The sequence below is a fragment of the Aaosphaeria arxii genome (assembly GCF_010015735.1).
Source record: "Aaosphaeria arxii CBS 175.79 unplaced genomic scaffold BU24scaffold_3, whole genome shotgun sequence".
NCBI lineage: Eukaryota > Fungi > Ascomycota > Dothideomycetes > Pleosporales > Aaosphaeria > Aaosphaeria arxii.
In genome coordinates this window covers 619,255-635,784 of record NW_022983476.1, presented here as the reverse complement: position 1 = coordinate 635,784, position 16,530 = coordinate 619,255, and the positions used below count along the sequence as shown (strand labels likewise).

Below are 16,530 nucleotides of genomic sequence, written 5' to 3'. Positions count from 1 at the left end.
GAGGGAGTTAGGCGAGGGGAGGGTGTCGGGCGTAATGGGTAAGTAGGGATGTGGGGGGTGTTGAGACATGTGATTGTGGTTGTGGTTGAGAGGGGAGGCGAGGGGAGAGGGAGCTGAGGTGAGGTGAGGCTCGTGGAGGGGGTGGTGTCTATGGAGGGATACGGTATACGCGAGACATCGTATATTTGATGTTTGTCCGTATTCGGTATTGGTTTGTTTATTGGAGAGGGTTTGTTTGGTAGATTGGGTTGAGCTTGCGGTAGCTTTCTCATGAAGAGTCCTCATTCGTGGATATAGAAGCCATGCTGTTAATATACCGTACACCTCGTAGAAGCAAAGTCCCTCGAGATTCTAAAGGTTATAACCCTTCTTCCATGATTGCCCAAGACTATTTTTCCAAATCAAACAGCACGACATGACTTCCTAGTGCTGAACCATCTCATCCGAACCCCACACCAACGTCATTAGCATGAATTGATGAAGACCGACTTCCTGGAGCACTACAGGATGGCCAAAACATTCATTTCACAGCAGTGGGCAGACTCTTTCCTCTGACAGAACCGCTGCTGATTTGGTCACAACCAGACGAACGCTTTCCTCCATTCCCCTACGGCCGATCCTTCGATCCGTTTCATACATCCATTTTCCTATAATCTGGCATCAAGTACTACAAGCTCAACATACAGTCATATGAATAGGTATGAAGCCGGAAACAATCATGATCCAACTCAGTCATTCCGCAATGCTTTCGATACTGTCAAACAACATTTCAGTTGGGCTAATGCTGGAGTGAATGCAATCTCTCAGAAATGATCGTATTTTCATGTCAAAAGGCCATAGCCAGCATTCCATATTTGCAGTACTGTACGCAATCGCTCCGCTGGAAACGCCTACAGTGCTACAGAATATCCCACAATGAGCCACTTGATAATGATGAAGATTTGGACAGTAGCTGCAAGCACAATGCTAATGTGTCAATCGAAGAGAAGGAGGCATCCAACGGAAAAATCAGACGTGTGAGTTCAACTCCCAAAGGGACCTTAAACGATAAACACTTCTTCTGTACTGCCGGAGGAAACGCCACAACTTCCAAAGAGGCGATTGAGAAATGATTCACCATCATGGTCACGTAAGGGCTCCTCGTCCCGCAAGCAGCAATCCTTATCGTCGACAGATATGAATCGTGGGGGACAACTTACGCCAGCAATATCAACGATCGTCCACGTTGGTTGTCACATGTTCACGATATATATTCCAATCGGCCTAGACCTGTGAACATTTACCAATTTCTTAAAATCCAAAATGCATTTAGGGTATGTACTGGACCATACCAGCACGAATCCTGATTGGCTGACAAGTCTACATTTTCGGAATTATAGCTAGAACTACTAGCGATCTGCACGCCTGAACTAGTAAACTTCGCCGGCTACTACCTCAATTGAAAACATCGTGAACGATATCATGACTAGATCCTCCATTTCTCCACAACTTCTCCACAATATCATGACTGCATCTCGGAAAAGCCGTCCGATGTTGATATATAGAACCATCGAAACTCCAGATTGAGTGTAACCACAAGTACAACACTACTAATCACAAACATCCTCACAAAATGCAAGTCCTCAAGAAGAACAAATTCGCCATAGGCACCTCATCCCTTGGCCTCCACCCAACCCACCTCCTCGACCAAAAGCTCCACGCCGCCGCCAAACACGGCTTCACAGGCGTCGAAATCGTCTACCAGGACCTCTCAACCTACAGCACCCACCACTCTCTCCCCATCCTCACAGCCGCCCAACACATCCACACCCTCTGCACCACCCTCAACCTCACCATCCTCTCCCTCTGCCCCTTCGAAAACTACGAAGGCGCCCTCTCCCCCCTCTCCTCCCGCCTCGCCCTCGCCTCCACCTGGCTCACCATCGCCCGCGCCCTCCAAACCCCCCACATCCAAGTCCCCGCGCAATTCGCCCAGGAAACCTCCTCAACCCCCCTCTCAACCATCGTCTCCGACCTCCAGGCCCTCGCCGACCTCGCCGCCTCAGAATCCCCCGCCATCCGCATCGCCTACGAACCCATGTCCTGGTCCGTCCACCACTCCACCTGGGAATCCCTCATCCCGCTCCTCACTGCAGTCGACCGCCCCAACTTCGGCGTGTGCATCGACACGTTTCACCTCGCGTCTAAGCTGTGGGGGAACCCCCGCGATGCGGTCACGGGGAAGTATCCTGGCGCCGACGAAGCGCTGCGGGACTCGCTGGAGCGATTCGTGAGGGACTTCCCCCTAGAAAAGCTGTTTTATATACAGCTGTCCGACGGGGAGAGGTTCGAGGATGTGTACTCGAAAAGCCATCCGTGGTATGTGGAGGGGGAGGCGATGGAGTTTTCGTGGTCGAGGCATGGGAGGCCGTTTCCTGGGGAGAGTGAGCTGGGGGCGTACTTTCCGATGGAGGAGATGGTGAGGGCGTTGGTGGTCGAGAAGGGGTTTGAGGGGTGGGTTTCGTTTGAGACGTTTGATAGGAGGATGAGGGGGGAGGGGGTTGGGGTTGAGAAGTGTGCGGAGAGGGCGGAGAGGTCGTTGAGGTGGTTGGATGGGGAGTTGGCGGGGGCGAAGGAGAAGTTGTGAGGTGTGGAGTTTAGAAGGGATTGGAAGGTAAGTAAGGTAGAGAGTAATGTACATGGACGGAGGTGGTCTTAGAGTTGTAGACTGAAGGAGTCCATCAAGAATTCGACCTTAAAGGTTGTGGAATTTGATTAGCGTAATAGCGAAATTGAGTAAGATGGATGAGAAAAGCGCTGTGGCGAATCAAAGCTAACGATACTATGTGAACGTCTAATTACAATATCTAATTTTGAATGAAATGTATTCGAGCTAGGGACATACTGCCGTGGAGATCGTGACTCAAGGAAAAGTTATCGTCGATGATGGTGCTGTGTAGAAACTTGCAAGGAAAATGTATAAGTCAGACAAGTAATGGAGAAAAGTGGTAAGGGCAGTGGTATGAAAGAGGACGAATCCAGAAGAAAGGACCGGGAATGACCACCTGATGATCAGAGTCCCAGAAATCCCAAACAACCCCTCTTCCTTTTCTCTTTCTTCTGTTGTTTCTCCAGCTCAATCGTTTTCTCCAACTCCAACGCATTCGCCCTCCTCACCCTCTCTCTGATCTTCTCCCGCTCCCTCCTTTCGAACTCTTTCTTCTCCCTTTCCGCTTTCCACCGAAGGAGCTTCTCCCGCTCTCGCAGTAGCCGTACACTCTCCGGGGTCATGGCCTGTTCATTGGCTCTGGTAGCAGTGGTAGCAGCGGTCGTCGCATAGCTGTGCGCCGACACCCTCGAACCGGCCTTGGAGGACTGTTTCGTCTGTTGGCCGTACGATGCGCGGGACTGGTGTTCAGAGCCCACGCTAGCTCTCCTCATCTTCTCGTCCAGTTTCCGCTGGAATGCGATGCTTTCTGGGGTTGTGGGCTCGTGTGATTGTGTTGGCGATGCCCCTGTTAGTGCAGCGAGGGCTTCGAGATGCTCTTGGGTGACTCCTTGTTGGTGTCTGTGTGACTGTCCGGAATAGCTGTTTCGGGACCCGGTGGACTTTCGTGATTTGCTGGAGCGGTTGGTGCCAGCTGAAGCGGATGTGGCGGCGGTCATAGTGGAGTGCGCGGATGATGAGCGAACATTCGACGACCGACCTGGGAGGGATGAACGAGATGCTCGGTTGGAAGTGACAGCACTTGCTGGTGGCAGAGGAAAGTTGTATTGACCAGGTGGAGGGCTAGTCATTGATCGAGGTGTTCGGAAGAGCGGCGGCATTTGATGATTCTGGTTGATCCCTTGGGGGTGGATTGGAAGCGTCGCATATTGGGTAGAGCGAGGTCGGGAGATTGGGTCTTGAGGCATCTTTGATTTCGCCGTCTTGTTACCACTGGCCTGTTGGAGCAGTTGAGCATCCACGCTTGCATTTCCAGACTGCAGGTTGGAAAGTCTAGCTTGGCTGGTTCGTTTATTCAGATGCTGATGACTGCGAAGTTGATTCATGCTTCTACTATTCTGCAACAATTGTTGCTGGTTTCCGTATCCTCTGATCTGGGCAGCACTAGGTTTCGTGATTGGGAACGGAGACAGAGAAGGAAGAACAGAGGAACTGCCTGTGTGAATCCGCTGCCTCTGTTTGTCTGCGTGAGGCTTGACCTGTGCATTTTGGTTTCTTTGTCTATCTGCTGATTGATTGTGGTGTTGGATTGATTTGCTATGTGAAGCGCGAATCTGTTGTGTACTCTGGTTTTGGCGACTAGTTGAACTAATCGAAGTGTAGAAACTTCCAGGTCCCGAATGCCTTCTCTGCTGATTTGGATTCGGATTGCCTTGTTTTGATGTAGTTCCAGGTGCATGCTTCGCGGATAGGCGATTACGATCAGACTCATTTGTTTGGCCCGGCCTTGGTTGTTCCTGTTGCCAGTCCACAGGAGCGGTTAACGAACGTCGAGCTGGCAAAGGCTCAGCTTCTGTGATGACAATTGAAGGTTTGGATTGGAGCTCATGTCCGTAGCCAAAAGTCCGCGGTCGTTCTCTCCGAGACTTTTCTGAGGAGTCGCTGAGTCCTTGACTGATTCGACTATCCATGCTACCGGTGTTGGTGGTCCCACTGCGCGACGCGCTGTCCCAATCCGAAGATTCAGGCAGTTGTGATGAAAGTTCATCAACCGTCTGAAGCGTCTTCCGGCGATTCTGTAGCATCTGCTTCCTGGTCATGCTGCGACTCTGCTGGTTGAGCGAACCCTGCGAATGTTGTTCGTGTAGCTGCATCGTGAGGTTGTCTATGGAATGTTGCTCGGGAGCAACCAGCAACGAGCTCCAGTGAAGTAGAAGATAGAATTTCTGGAAACAGGGATTAAGAGCTTAGCCAGGGTAGATAATGCATTTGGCCATAAGGAAAGGTAAATGAGAGAGCCCCGCTAGGTACCGAGTCCTGGGTAGCTCTCCGCCTCAATATTGTCCGCTTTTTCGGAGAGACCGCCAAGGTCGCTCTGCAATGGAATTACTCGAAGTGTTTCCGCGTATCGGAAGTTATGCTCGCTGTGGTGAAAAAGTTCTAGGGTACGGTTGTGCGACCGACCTTGCATGCAATTGCTCTTCTTCGAATAGCTCAGAGTTTACAGCCTCGTCGAGTTGCACAGCGGATTCAAGGACGCATAGTCATAAAGAAAGGGTGTGCTAAGACATACGCAGCGGTTCCAGAGGAGTGGAGTCTAGTCATATATTTCCTCCGAGAATGATATGGATGGCATACATGAGCGAGGGTTAGACGGCTGGCATTGTCAACATCCAACGCGAACCCTTTAAGAGGGAGGACGGCCTTGTTAGGACTTAGTCTTCGAATAGATCTTCCACAAACGGCAAAGTTCTAGCCTCCTATGCGACGATTTGGGAGACTTAGGTGGAGCGAACAGTTGGCGGCAGATCGGCGTCAAAGCATCAAGACAGTCCGCCAGCCTGAATGTGGCTGGCGCAGGATTGCACGGCTGGCACACGGGATGACGAAGATTGCGTATCCCGGGAGGAGATGCTCGGGAACGTACATACCGAATCGTGATGATTGCCAATCAGCTGCATCCGCTCGTAGCCTCGTAGGTCAAAAGGTAGCAGCCAGAAATGGTCTCCACTATTCAAGCGAACGAGCAATACAAATAGATGGACATGGCAGGTGTGTTTTGTATGTACAGAGTACTCCGTAGTTGACCCCCTAGAAACGAAGCTAGAAGAACAGTAGTGAACTCCCAAGTGGTTACACGGGGCAGGAGACAGTCTAAGGGCCCCGCTTCGAGATTCTTTTTCGATGGCAATGATATAACGCCCTGGCTTGCCTTGCCTACAGGCTACCACGTTATTGGTACGTGGATGCGTGAACGAGGACCCGCGGATTCATATTCTCTTGACCGGGCCGCAACGTGCCAGGAGAGACGCCGGAGCCACGGCTGGGTAGGACAGGTGTGTTACGATAGGTCATTACGATAGCATTGGGGTGGGCTTCATGCTGTGTAAACTCCACGCGTAAGGTCATCACTGCAGAAGCACTGCATACAGCTGAATCCTAAGGGAAACTTGTTCCATCTGGATATGTCGATAGTTGACCAATGCAACGACTGAGCCAAGAGCTTTGAGGACAAGAAGAGAAAAGCCGCGTCCTGCTGCAGTTTGACGAGAACGAGGTACGTGTCGTGTTCACGGTGAATTGCAAGAGGTCGGTGTGTAGTGTGGGGGAAAGGATAGTGAGTCGACAAAGGTTGAGTTGATGAGATTTGATTGAACGATTGACTTGCAATCTCCACCGAGTCCATCGCTTATCGACAGCGCTAAGTCCCGATCAGCTCTTCCTCTTTTCGCGACCCTTTTCAGGGGTCTACCGAGTCTTTGCTACCCCAATCCTGACCCAACCACCGAATCGCCGACCTCAACGCTCGTCCATTACACTATTTTGTCCATCCCAATAATTGATAAACCACTATCCACTGCGTATTGTACCATGCACTCTGTACGAGTACAAGCTGCCCTGCCCCAGAGGCATAGACCTTCAATTTCGCTTCCCATATTAAACACGTTGTCGATCTTCACGTGGCGTGTCCATCACCGCAATCAACTCCTCCGTACTGTGACTGAGGTGTGTGTGATGCAATGTCGTACTAAGGTGAAGATCTCGAGTTCACAAGCAAGGTGTATGTATGTTTCATACTCCACACAGAACTTCGTTCACCCTGACTGTCCCTCATGATTCAGAAATGACCAGCTTCTTTTCCGGCACAGTTCCGAATTGAGACGGGAGATGGATAGTGAACTGCGCGGCTCCACGCTAAACTGGTAGGCCGAGCCGACCATCTTCGAAGCGCTCAAGAAAATGGCGCTTGCGAGAGTCTGACGATCCTTGAGCGTGAAGCGTGATAGCTTCGTCTACGTTGGATGTAGTGTCTTCTAGCTCTAAACGTCCTGCTAGATCACTGTGCCCCTTTTCTGAAACGGCAACGTTCACCTGCTTCGTCCGAAGGTTCACCTTGCTCATACATTTAGCGCTGTAGTTCACGATGCTGTGCATTTGACTCCTTTTATCAACGTGTTGATGTGATTGGCACTTGCTGCTCACCTGTTGCACACACACGTGCTGGTCATACATTCAAAATGTACTTGTAGAGTCATTGACTTTCGCTTGCAAGATACACACACACTCACCATCATACTATTGACTGGAATTAATCACAGTAAAGGACCCACACAATACCATATCTGTAAACTAACATTTGTTCAGAGTCCACATATTGAAGTGATGATGCACATTCCATGTGAGAGTCTTCAGTTCCCACATGCAGGACGCAACAACACAGAGCAGGCTTCTATTCAAAAAGGAAGAGTCTCAAGAACATATACCTAACAACCCTAGCTCAGAAATACAGGCGTCGTCTGCTATCCCCACATACATGTCAGAGCATCAAGATAGAACCCCGGGCTGGTCTTTCAGTAATCTTCGATCAAGCCCACTAGATCCCACTCTCCAACACCCATCTAGTGCACATGGCCACTCCCCTCGACGAATTGCCTCCTTTGTCTACCAAGGCCAAGATCCCCCTCTCATGTCCGGAGGAGCAGGTTCTCCAGACGGCATTCATCTCCATGTACCAGACCCCGAATCTCAACATAAACATCGGCGTCGTCGCTCTAGCCCCGTGCCCGTTCCTGTCTACAAACTCAAGTGGAACCTCACCCTTGGTTGGGGCACGTATCTAAAGGAGTGTGTGAAGTATGAATCAAAGCGGCGGGCTAAATTGAAGAGGAGGCAGGAGCGACGGGCACGTCGAGAGGCGAGGAAGAAAGCCGATGATAAGAGTAGAAAAGTTGCGTATTCACAGAGCGCTCATAGTCAGATAGTCGAGGCAAGGGATAGGGAACAGGAGGGGTTCGTGCCGCCAGCGATTAGGATCAGTAGAGATCAGAATCCGTGATTAGGTGGGTTATGGGTTGTATGTTGTATGTTGTAAGGTAGAAACTATTAATACACATTATTTTAAAATGAAAAAAATAATTAATGAAATATTAGTATGTTTTGCTTATTTATGTAGTGCTTGAAGAAACTGTGGGATTATCTTTTTCTATTTCAGAATTGAATTCCAAAGATGTCAATATCAAAGACCTAATACTATACCTTAACTTAATAGTCCGCTCGGTCATGGTGCTTGCGTGGGTACAAAAAAGTGAGGACAATCATCCAGGATCATCATGCATCTCGTTGCCAATACATATAGCCCCCCTCTCCAAATATGGCCAATAGTGGATTTACCTTCTGGCTCTCTATATTCGGTCATCATCTATCAAGAGTCCTGGTGGCGTCTTCGATGGACCTTGAGGACCACTGGCCCTCAACCATAGTAATCTGATCATAATCGTGCACTGCTAGGTAAATACAAATTTGCGGTCAAAGCAAGTAAAGATCTGAGAACCTCAGAGGCCGAGCTACAAGAACGAATACAATAGTGCTTCATACGTTGAATATATAGAATACCGGTGACGCTCGGAGGCTATTCAGCCGGCTTCGACGTCAAACTCTGTCCTCTTCTCTCGTTCACAAAAGACAGACCGAGTTCAGTCGCACTTGAATTTCCTCCTTCGGTAGGGCTGTTGGTTTCGAAATTTGAAGTGTAAAAGACATCACCCTCAAAGATTCGCTTTGCAGTCCGCAGAACAGTAGCTGATTCGGGGGTTTTCCCATCACTACTCATCGTAGCATCGACTTGAATCTTCCCACTGGCATGCCCAATGGTAATTGCATCGTCCGCAACGAGAGTTTCGGCGAGAAGCTGGTAGACGATTGTTCCTTCTATCCTGGCAGCAACAGCGGTGGTCAATGCCATTGTAAGTGGGATGGCTCGATGTGGTTGACCATCCGATATAAATCGCACTACAACATCTACATCATTGCCATTGACCTTTTCGCCAGAGAGGACTTTGTGCGTCTTAGAACGGGAAACAATCCCAATCTTGGGTATAACTCTTGGGACATCATCCTCCGTGGATGTTAAGCCCATGGCAACAGCAGCACGTCTACGTATCTTTTCCAACACTGCAAGTTTCTCTGGCAGGCGATTGAATTCGTTCGGCAAAATTGTTCCATCGACGTCCACGTCTTCTGAGCGAATAAAGACCGCTGGATTTGCACCATCCACGCAAGTAACTTGAAACCCCGCAATTTGATCGATCAAGTTTCCCGTAGGTAATACTTTACCAGTCTTTGAACCGTATGGGTGTAAGAAATCGAGTCTGATTTTAGAGGCAGTGCCGGCTACGCCATCAATTGCATAATTCCCTTGAACAGCAGCCTGGTCGCCCACGACCTTAAATGTAGAACGAATCAGTGCTCCCGTGTTGGTGTTTCGGATCATTACTGAAACCTCGCCATCCTTTTGTCGATGTTGGTCAGGGAATAGCTCTTTCGAATTATATGCGTAGGGAGCGATGGCGCTGCTCATATTACCACAGTTCCCGGCAACGTCAACTTCATCTGACTCGATTCCAACGCCAACAAACGTATAATCTAGAAACACATCTTCTTTGTGTTCTCCTACTGGCTTCCTGAAGGGTTCCACCAGGCAGATCTTTGACAAAGAGGAAATGCCCGCGCCCATACCATCGAGCTGCCGGCCGTTCGGATCTGGCGTACCCATGATTTGTCTGAAAATATCTGGCCATTCTGCACGGCTTTTTGGTAGATCTCGAGGATTTATCATCAATGCTCGAGATGTACCACCTCGATAATATGCTGCCTTTATTGGTCTTTGCATGGCTTGGTCTGATGATCCGCTAGAGCGAACACTGATACTGAAGCTACGAATCGCGATCGATTGTCCACAATGCTTTGGTCGTAATCCCCGAAGATATCTCATGATCAGCCTCGAATGATTTTGCTGGCATGTACAGCACTTGATTGAACGTAAGAGTACACATTAGCTCGAAACTGTGACTAACATATTGTAAACTTCTCTACGGAACCAAGGCCGACTTCCGAGGCCTTTCCGCAATCGGGTCCGTGCGTTCTACGCATGCCTCACCTCGATTTTTTCTAAGCTCTCCCACCACCCGCTATTATTCACCGTTATCAATCGCATCGCCAACACGCCAAATTTACTCCCCTGCCCCCACCATTCATCATGCTTCAGAGGACCATCTTACGTGCTGCTAGGCAAGCATCGCGCCCTATCTCATCACCACAGACCAGCCTTGCACCTATAAGACAACAGCTTAGTGGCGCACGAGTCGCTCCCGCAAGCCTACGGTGGTATTCTGAGGCACCCGCACCCAAGGAAGGAGAGGCTGCCGAGAAGAAGAATGGAGAGAAGGCATCAAATGGTGATGCGCAATTGAAGGAGCAGCTCGAGAAGAAGGACCGTGAAATCATTGACCTCAAGGTATTTCTATCAATTCGTTCCAAGAGCAAGCAAATGTATTAACATTATTTCAGGACAAATATCTTCGCTCAGTAGCCGAGTTCCGCAACCTCCAAGACCGTACAAAGCGCGAGATCCAGGCTGCAAAGGACTTCGCCCTCCAACGATTCGCAAAGGACCTCATTGACTCCGTCGACAACTTGGACCGCGCCCTTGAAACCGTTCCCAAGGACAAGCTCGTTGCGGATAACAATGATCTCGTCACTCTCCACGACGGTCTCAAGCTGACCGAGACCATTTTGATGAGCACTCTCAAGAAGCACGGTCTAGAGAGGTTCGACCCTGCTGTTGAGGGCGAGAAATTCAACCCCAACATCCACGAGGCTGTGTTCCAGACTCCCCAGCCGGACAAGGAAGACGGTATCGTGTTCCACACCCAGCAGAAGGGCTTCAGGCTCAATGGACGTGTCTTGAGGGCCGCCAAGGTCGGCGTTGTCAAGAACTCGTAGAGAGGTGTCTTGCCATATCCACCCCCACAATCCTCACACGCCTGCTCACGACTCTCCCTCTCTCCTTCTTCCCCCGCGCTGGATCTCCTCGCATCTTTAAACATTTTCAGCATCTCACTGTATGACTATCGATCGAAACACTATAATGTTGGGCATGGCGTTCGTAACACTTCTCAGCATGTGTGAATATTCCCCTCTCTGAAGAAACGTCTTGGAAAAAAATGTCTTTCTTTCGGTTGCTCTGGGCGGCGATACACGTTCAGACGACCCAAAAGACCTTATGTATACTATAATACCTTGTCACAAGTAGCAATGTCACGAAAGAAGAAAAAGCGATATATGGATAGAAAAAAGAGCTTAGTTTGGAAATCAAATCCATTCTTTAAAGAGAATTAGCGAGCTATCTGCCTGACTGCTTGCCTAGGTAGCTTCTCATCGAAGTTGCCTCTTTTTTTTAGGATACTTGATAATAAATGACCAGGTCATCTTTTCTGTACCTTCCGCCTCTACGGCGCTTGGTTTAAACTGTGATTTTGGTATTCTGAAAGGCCCCTGATTCCGTACGCGTACGGTGCCATGCTGGACTCGGTGTAATATGTGCGGTTTCGTTGCCAGTCTTGAAATTAAAGCTCGCCTGGAAATTATGCACCAGCGCCTCCCTGACCAACTCCATATATAATGCTAATGCATGTACTCATACATCCAGTCTCCCCAGCCACTGAGCAGATGGTCCATCCAAAATAAATCTTCGGAGTAGGCGATGTCGAGGAGTAGTCACGAGGACTCGCATGAATCAAGCCACGCCGATTGAAGTCGTTTATGACTGTTCCAGCGAAGTGGCTCACCATTGTTGACCGCCACCGTAGGGTGTAGCTCCGTAAGGCGTGGTGCCTCCTCCTGGACCAGCATTACCCCATACGCTGTTTTGACCGCCGCCGTAGGGTGTTGTGTAGCCAGCGTCCTGGCCTCCATAACCATTATTCATATTTGGACTCTGTGCACCGCCGAAGTCCACACCGTCTGCGCTTTCTCCTTGGAGTTCACCGATGACACCAGCGAGTTTCTTTTGGAGATGTTGAATGCCTAACTGTACGATCTGGTCGGGATCAAGGCCACCAACAGTTTCTACGTCAAAGAAAAATTTCGTTGGAACAGCGTTGTAGTCGAATGGCTCGTCCTCGGTAGGCAAGCCACCATCGAGATTCAGATTCTCTTCGTCGATCGGCCTAAAAGAAAATCAGTGCTCCAAACCTGAAATACACCGAACAAGGTCACTTACCACTCCTTCTTGGGATCCTCCTCGTACCAGTAATCCAGATGGCGCAGTTTATTTCCGGGATCATACTCAAACCCGATTGCGGAGCTCGGTGCCCACTTTGCATGTTCCTTTGCTATACCCTTCTTCGCGATGCAGCGCATGTGAATGGCTTGGCCTTTACGCAGTTTCACTATGCAACTTCCAAGTCCCTCTGGATCTGTGATTACGGGATTCCCAAGCTCCTCATGTATTCTTCCGGCCGATGGTACTAGATCGCGCGCGTGCACTCGCATGATTTCACTCGAGGTGCATTTTGCGTTCAGTGTCAACGTTACAGAACATTGGTCGCAGTAGCCTTCACATTCGCAGTCTCTGTTGTAGAGCAGGTCCTCCACTCCCTTTGCGACAAGCGGTATGAGTCCGAGGCGGTGCACGATGAATTCGTCGGCGAGTACGGAGGTGTTATCGAGGACTTCGACGACATCGATGGCGATTGTCGGGATCTCCGCAAGCATCACTCGCCGCAGCGAATTCGCGGTCTCGAGGTTCCAGTTCTGGACGATGAAGCGTGCGCGTACACTGTTAGCCTGCGGCTGTGTCAGCTACGCGTGCGAAACAAGCAGACAAAGCGCAGCGTACTTCAAGAAAGCGCACGTTTATTGCGCCGCCTTCCCCATCATAGAGATCCATCTTTCTGCTGAATTGTCTTCAGGGCGGTGGTTATGTGTATTGCGCAGTAGTAAGGTTGAACGAAGAGTCGGGTAAGTAGGTGAGATTACTTTAGGGCGTATAATGGTGAGAGTGGCCAGTGCGGATGCTTTATTGTTGTGAGGTTGATTTTCTTTGAGATGAAGCCGGAGGCAACCTCGCGCCAGATTAAGGTCACGTGCAATCTTCGACAGCCACAGTCTTACATGCGCCACAATCCCTTGCACTAGGCCAAAAATGGTCTACGTGTATTTCTTGATTGAGCAGCATGTGGACTTTGTTGTCGACCACCTATTCAAATCGAGATAAAGTAATATCAGTCTCTACTCAACTAAATTTTGTTCAACTCAAGGATTGCTGCCTACATCCTGTAGGGAAAGCTCGGTGAATTTCTGAATCATTCGCTGTTGCTTCTGTGATCTTGTATTACTCTATTGGAAATCCTACCCGTATCCACCTGGGTACCTCCTTCAGTAGATTTTGAAAAAAATCTACACCTTTGTTCGCCAACAGATCATTCGTAATATTTCTGAGATCTCAAAGGGGGCTATGTTCAATCATGATACATAAATGCAAAACGATCATGCGAGGACTGTGTGACCATTATAAAATCAGTCTACGATCTGCATTATTTCATACGAACAGTGTTTGAAGGAATTAATTCACAACAAAGCTTTAGATGTAATTCGTAAACCGACCCGACGAGAGGCCTGTTTAACTGCATGCATGCTTACAAGGTTATCAACACCCCAAAGTCTCCTGAGAATGAATGCTGCAGTACATGGTAGGGATAGACAAAATCAATAGCATACTTGGCATATCGGCGTTCGTGGAGTGGGCTTAGCAGGTGGGCAATCGGCCGAGATGGAACATACGGGCAAATGATACTCCCCCACACTCGTAAGTCTCCGTGCTTCTTTTTGCGCATTCGCTACTGAGTGGCAGAGTGCCACGCCTCTGTGAGAGGTTTCGGAGAGCTGTCATAGCCGACCCGGTGCGTGACTTGCGGCCGCGGTGGTATTGTCGAAGGCGGAGCTGCGGAGAACGGGTCTTGACCTACGACATCGACCACAACTACAGATCTCACGACACGGTATTTCCCTGATCAACCACAGCTTTGAGGCAAGGCTTTCTCATTCTCCCTCGTGATGAAACTTGAGAAGAACGACAACGGAGATGTAAGAGCAGCATGGGTGGCTTAATTGCAGATGCCCTCTCGCTTCTTTGCATATCGGAGTGGCAACATCTTGATGCCACTCTCCCTGCTGGCGGTACTCAAGTATTAATTTCGTGATAAGCTGCAAATAAGAAGGATACGGTGATATTGCGAACAAATCAGCCTTGAATATGTCTCGGTGTTGCAGGATCAAGTGAGTAATTAAGTGAGTAAGCTTTGCGCAACGAATTCCAGTTCACGTAGATACAAGCAATGGAGAAGTTGGGCCTGTTTGTCCGTATGGAGTAAGCTACATCGTAACAGGACTCGAGTATCCACCTCCACAAGACGCTATGTCTGCAACTAGGTAGGCATTCGCTGCTTTCCAGATGAGGGGCGAGCGCGACTTTCGAACGAAGACTTATGGAATCTGAAAGGAGGAATGATCCGCAAGGAATTGCCAGTTGGATAAATGCGTAGGTGAGATGTTTGGAATCTGGCATCATGTGGACGCTTGATAAACACACCTGGGACTTTAGGTACCAAAGTGGCACTATCCGACCACAGTTCCTGTCCTTGGTTAGGACATGATGTCTTGAGTGCCTCGTTGACAGGCATCTAGACGAGCGCCCGAAAGCCGTGGGCAGAACACTTGTGACTCTTGCAACAGACACATTGTCTAACCGCGAGGCTGCTCATGTGGGCTGTGGATTGTCAGGAGTCAGGACAGCACTCAGACAGACCTCAGTTCCTCGCCGCGTGTGTGCCCAGCCCCTTCCCACCAAAGAAGAAACTCGTTGAATGATGAAAGATTTGCAAGCGGGCAGTGCAGTATCGCTCTCAAATGGCCAGAAGGTGCCAGTAGGTTGTGCCTACGGAAGGGAGAACAGGAGACTGGCGTAGAGGTGCTTGGCAGAGGGGGCGGAGCAACGACGGTTGACGCCGCTTGCGGGAGACCGAGATGCTTGCCGACCCAATCCAGACATTCACATACATAAGATACAACGTCCTCCACCACTTCTTCGACGCATAAGTGACAAGACAACGGAACAATTTCCAAGTATCAACGATAAAGTCCTTCTCTGGATATCATCACCATTTTCTATTAGCCACGATGTCTGCAGGACTGGAAACACCAACCCGCTCTCGAGCATCCTCAAGAACCAAATCGCCACAGCTATCAATCGACCTCTCAGATCTACCCCCGCTGGTGGAGCCATCACCACCGTCGAACACATTGATAATAACCGTAAGTGTTTAAAGCAGTGGTATCTCATCTCGCCTATACTAATACATCCTGCAGAACCTTCAAGAACCTGAGATCTTCGAACCCTCAAACCTCGTCCAAATCCGCGAAATCATCAACCAACATGCGGCGATCCATACTTGGGCGCCACTCAAATCCTTCCGCCGAATCGTCACCTCTTTCTTTGATATCGACTCGGCCATTCGCATACGCCAAAATCTCGACGGAGAGACCCTGATGGGTAGCCGGATTCGTGTATACTTTGGCCTCAACACGCCACTCAATCCTACGGACCAGCACCTGCCACTGCCACAATCCGATAAGCTGTTTTTCATATCGCCACCACCATCGCCTCCTATGGGCTGGGAAATGCGCAATGAAGAAGCACCAAACACACTAGTCCACGCTGAGGATCTGGCAGCTGCCTTGGCCAAATTGCATGCCGATCACGACCCAATCGATTTCTCTCCAACAAACGAAGACGGGAGCCCAGCTGTGCGGAGAAGGCGGACAGGTAGTTCGACGATTGTGTACCACCCAGAGGACCATGGCGACAGCCCTCTATTACCCGCCATTGCTGTGGAAGACACGACGGATTCCCCAGCAGCAGCATCGCCTTCTGTGGACGCCATGGAGGGTGTTGAAGGGCCAATTGCACAACAGAAAGCCCAGGGTCAGAATGTGTCTACCGCAAGACCTCCTGTTGAGTTCATGCATTGAATGTCCTCGCGGATTTCAGCTTCTATTGTTTTCTCTGCACTTGTATTACTTGCCACAAAAGTCATAAGGATTCAAAGGGCATGGGCATACGAAGGCGTTGGTGGGTTTTCTTTTGGATTGAACCTCTTACATGTCGTGCGGGATTCTTGATTGGGAATCAAATATGATACATTTTATATCCTTCTACGTGTCCAAAGAGACAGTAAATTACGTAGGTGCAGCAGTGCTGCCTAAATAATAGCAAACTTGACCTTGCACATCTAATAGAGAGCAAGGTATCTAAGACTTCCAGCGCCAACTTGAGGTGTGAACTGTTGAATCGTAGAAAACGGGATTTCCGGTCTGTGAATGTGAAGCATTGTGAACAATATCCTGTCTTGATAAGATAGGCAGCTCTCGCCACTAACCTGGAGTGTATGCACGATACTAAGAGCGCACAAACTACGAGGTAGAACGATGTAGCTACATGCTGAAGGGTTCTCTTCCCTAATCGAGTAACAAATAATTACCTAGTT

At 49.5% G+C, this 16,530-nt stretch overlaps 7 protein-coding genes across 7 annotated transcripts; 4 read left to right on the top strand and 3 right to left on the bottom strand.

Moving 5' to 3' along the window:
* Window positions 1-1,448: 1,448 nt before the first annotated feature.
* BU24DRAFT_388004 (4-hydroxyphenylpyruvate dioxygenase) lies at window positions 1,449-2,626 on the top strand (the record flags this gene model as incomplete). Its single annotated transcript, XM_033524994.1, has 1 exon — window positions 1,449-2,626. The coding sequence occupies exon 1, from the start codon at window positions 1,613-1,615 to the stop codon at window positions 2,624-2,626; it is 1,014 nt and encodes a 337-aa protein (XP_033385398.1). The 5' UTR covers window positions 1,449-1,612.
* A 176-nt stretch (window positions 2,627-2,802) lies between these two features.
* Window positions 2,803-4,913, bottom strand: BU24DRAFT_142693 (uncharacterized protein). Its single transcript, XM_033521149.1, has 2 exons — window positions 2,885-4,913; window positions 2,803-2,812 (listed from the first exon to the last, which is right to left on the bottom strand). The coding sequence occupies exon 1, from the start codon at window positions 4,798-4,800 to the stop codon at window positions 3,052-3,054; it is 1,749 nt and encodes a 582-aa protein (XP_033385397.1). The 5' UTR covers window positions 4,801-4,913; the 3' UTR covers window positions 2,803-2,812; window positions 2,885-3,051.
* Window positions 4,914-7,330: 2,417 nt separating this feature from the next.
* On the top strand, window positions 7,331-8,062 carry BU24DRAFT_142671 (uncharacterized protein). The gene has a single exon (XM_033521148.1). It carries the CDS (start codon window positions 7,347-7,349, stop codon window positions 7,980-7,982), a length of 636 nt encoding a protein of 211 aa, XP_033385396.1. The 5' UTR covers window positions 7,331-7,346; the 3' UTR covers window positions 7,983-8,062.
* Window positions 8,063-8,080: 18 nt separating this feature from the next.
* BU24DRAFT_420084 (DUF453-domain-containing protein) lies at window positions 8,081-9,993 on the bottom strand. The gene has a single exon (XM_033527393.1). It carries the CDS (start codon window positions 9,915-9,917, stop codon window positions 8,556-8,558), a length of 1,362 nt encoding a protein of 453 aa, XP_033385395.1. The 5' UTR covers window positions 9,918-9,993; the 3' UTR covers window positions 8,081-8,555.
* Window positions 9,994-10,026: 33 nt separating this feature from the next.
* Window positions 10,027-11,408, top strand: BU24DRAFT_448817 (mitochondrial co-chaperone GrpE). The gene is made up of 2 exons (XM_033530915.1): window positions 10,027-10,439; window positions 10,493-11,408. The coding sequence occupies exons 1-2, from the start codon at window positions 10,182-10,184 to the stop codon at window positions 10,925-10,927; spliced, it is 693 nt and encodes a 230-aa protein (XP_033385394.1). The 5' UTR covers window positions 10,027-10,181; the 3' UTR covers window positions 10,928-11,408.
* BU24DRAFT_420082 (insert subdomain of RNA polymerase alpha subunit) lies at window positions 11,279-13,015 on the bottom strand. The gene is made up of 3 exons (XM_033527392.1): window positions 12,825-13,015; window positions 12,207-12,772; window positions 11,279-12,153 (listed from the first exon to the last, which is right to left on the bottom strand). The coding sequence occupies exons 1-3, from the start codon at window positions 12,873-12,875 to the stop codon at window positions 11,769-11,771; spliced, it is 1,002 nt and encodes a 333-aa protein (XP_033385393.1). The 5' UTR covers window positions 12,876-13,015; the 3' UTR covers window positions 11,279-11,768.
* A 2,148-nt stretch (window positions 13,016-15,163) lies between these two features.
* On the top strand, window positions 15,164-16,015 carry BU24DRAFT_345098 (Calcipressin-domain-containing protein; the record flags this gene model as incomplete). Its single annotated transcript, XM_033523436.1, has 2 exons — window positions 15,164-15,298; window positions 15,353-16,015. 2 exons carry the CDS (start codon window positions 15,164-15,166, stop codon window positions 16,013-16,015), a joined length of 798 nt encoding a protein of 265 aa, XP_033385392.1.
* Window positions 16,016-16,530: the final 515 nt, after the last annotated feature.

Bases quoted from the DNA above. Each gene is read 5' to 3' on its own strand.
- BU24DRAFT_420082 (XM_033527392.1), bottom strand. From the start codon at position 12,875: ATGGATCTCTATGATGGGGAAGGCGGCGCAATAAACGTGCGCTTTCTT. The intron at 12,773-12,824 runs GTACGCTGCGCT...ACACAGCCGCAG, and splicing joins TAAACGTGCGCTTTCTTGAA to GCTAACAGTGTACGCGCACG. The intron at 12,154-12,206 runs GTAAGTGACCTT...ATTTTCTTTTAG, and splicing joins GAGGATCCCAAGAAGGAGTG to GCCGATCGACGAAGAGAATC.
- BU24DRAFT_448817 (XM_033530915.1), top strand. From the start codon at position 10,182: ATGCTTCAGAGGACCATCTTACGTGCTGCTAGGCAAGCATCGCGCCCT. The intron at 10,440-10,492 runs GTATTTCTATCA...ACATTATTTCAG, and splicing joins GTGAAATCATTGACCTCAAG to GACAAATATCTTCGCTCAGT.
- BU24DRAFT_142693 (XM_033521149.1), bottom strand. From the start codon at position 4,800: ATGCAGCTACACGAACAACATTCGCAGGGTTCGCTCAACCAGCAGAGT.
- BU24DRAFT_142671 (XM_033521148.1), top strand. From the start codon at position 7,347: ATGCAGGACGCAACAACACAGAGCAGGCTTCTATTCAAAAAGGAAGAG.
- BU24DRAFT_420084 (XM_033527393.1), bottom strand. From the start codon at position 9,917: ATGAGATATCTTCGGGGATTACGACCAAAGCATTGTGGACAATCGATC.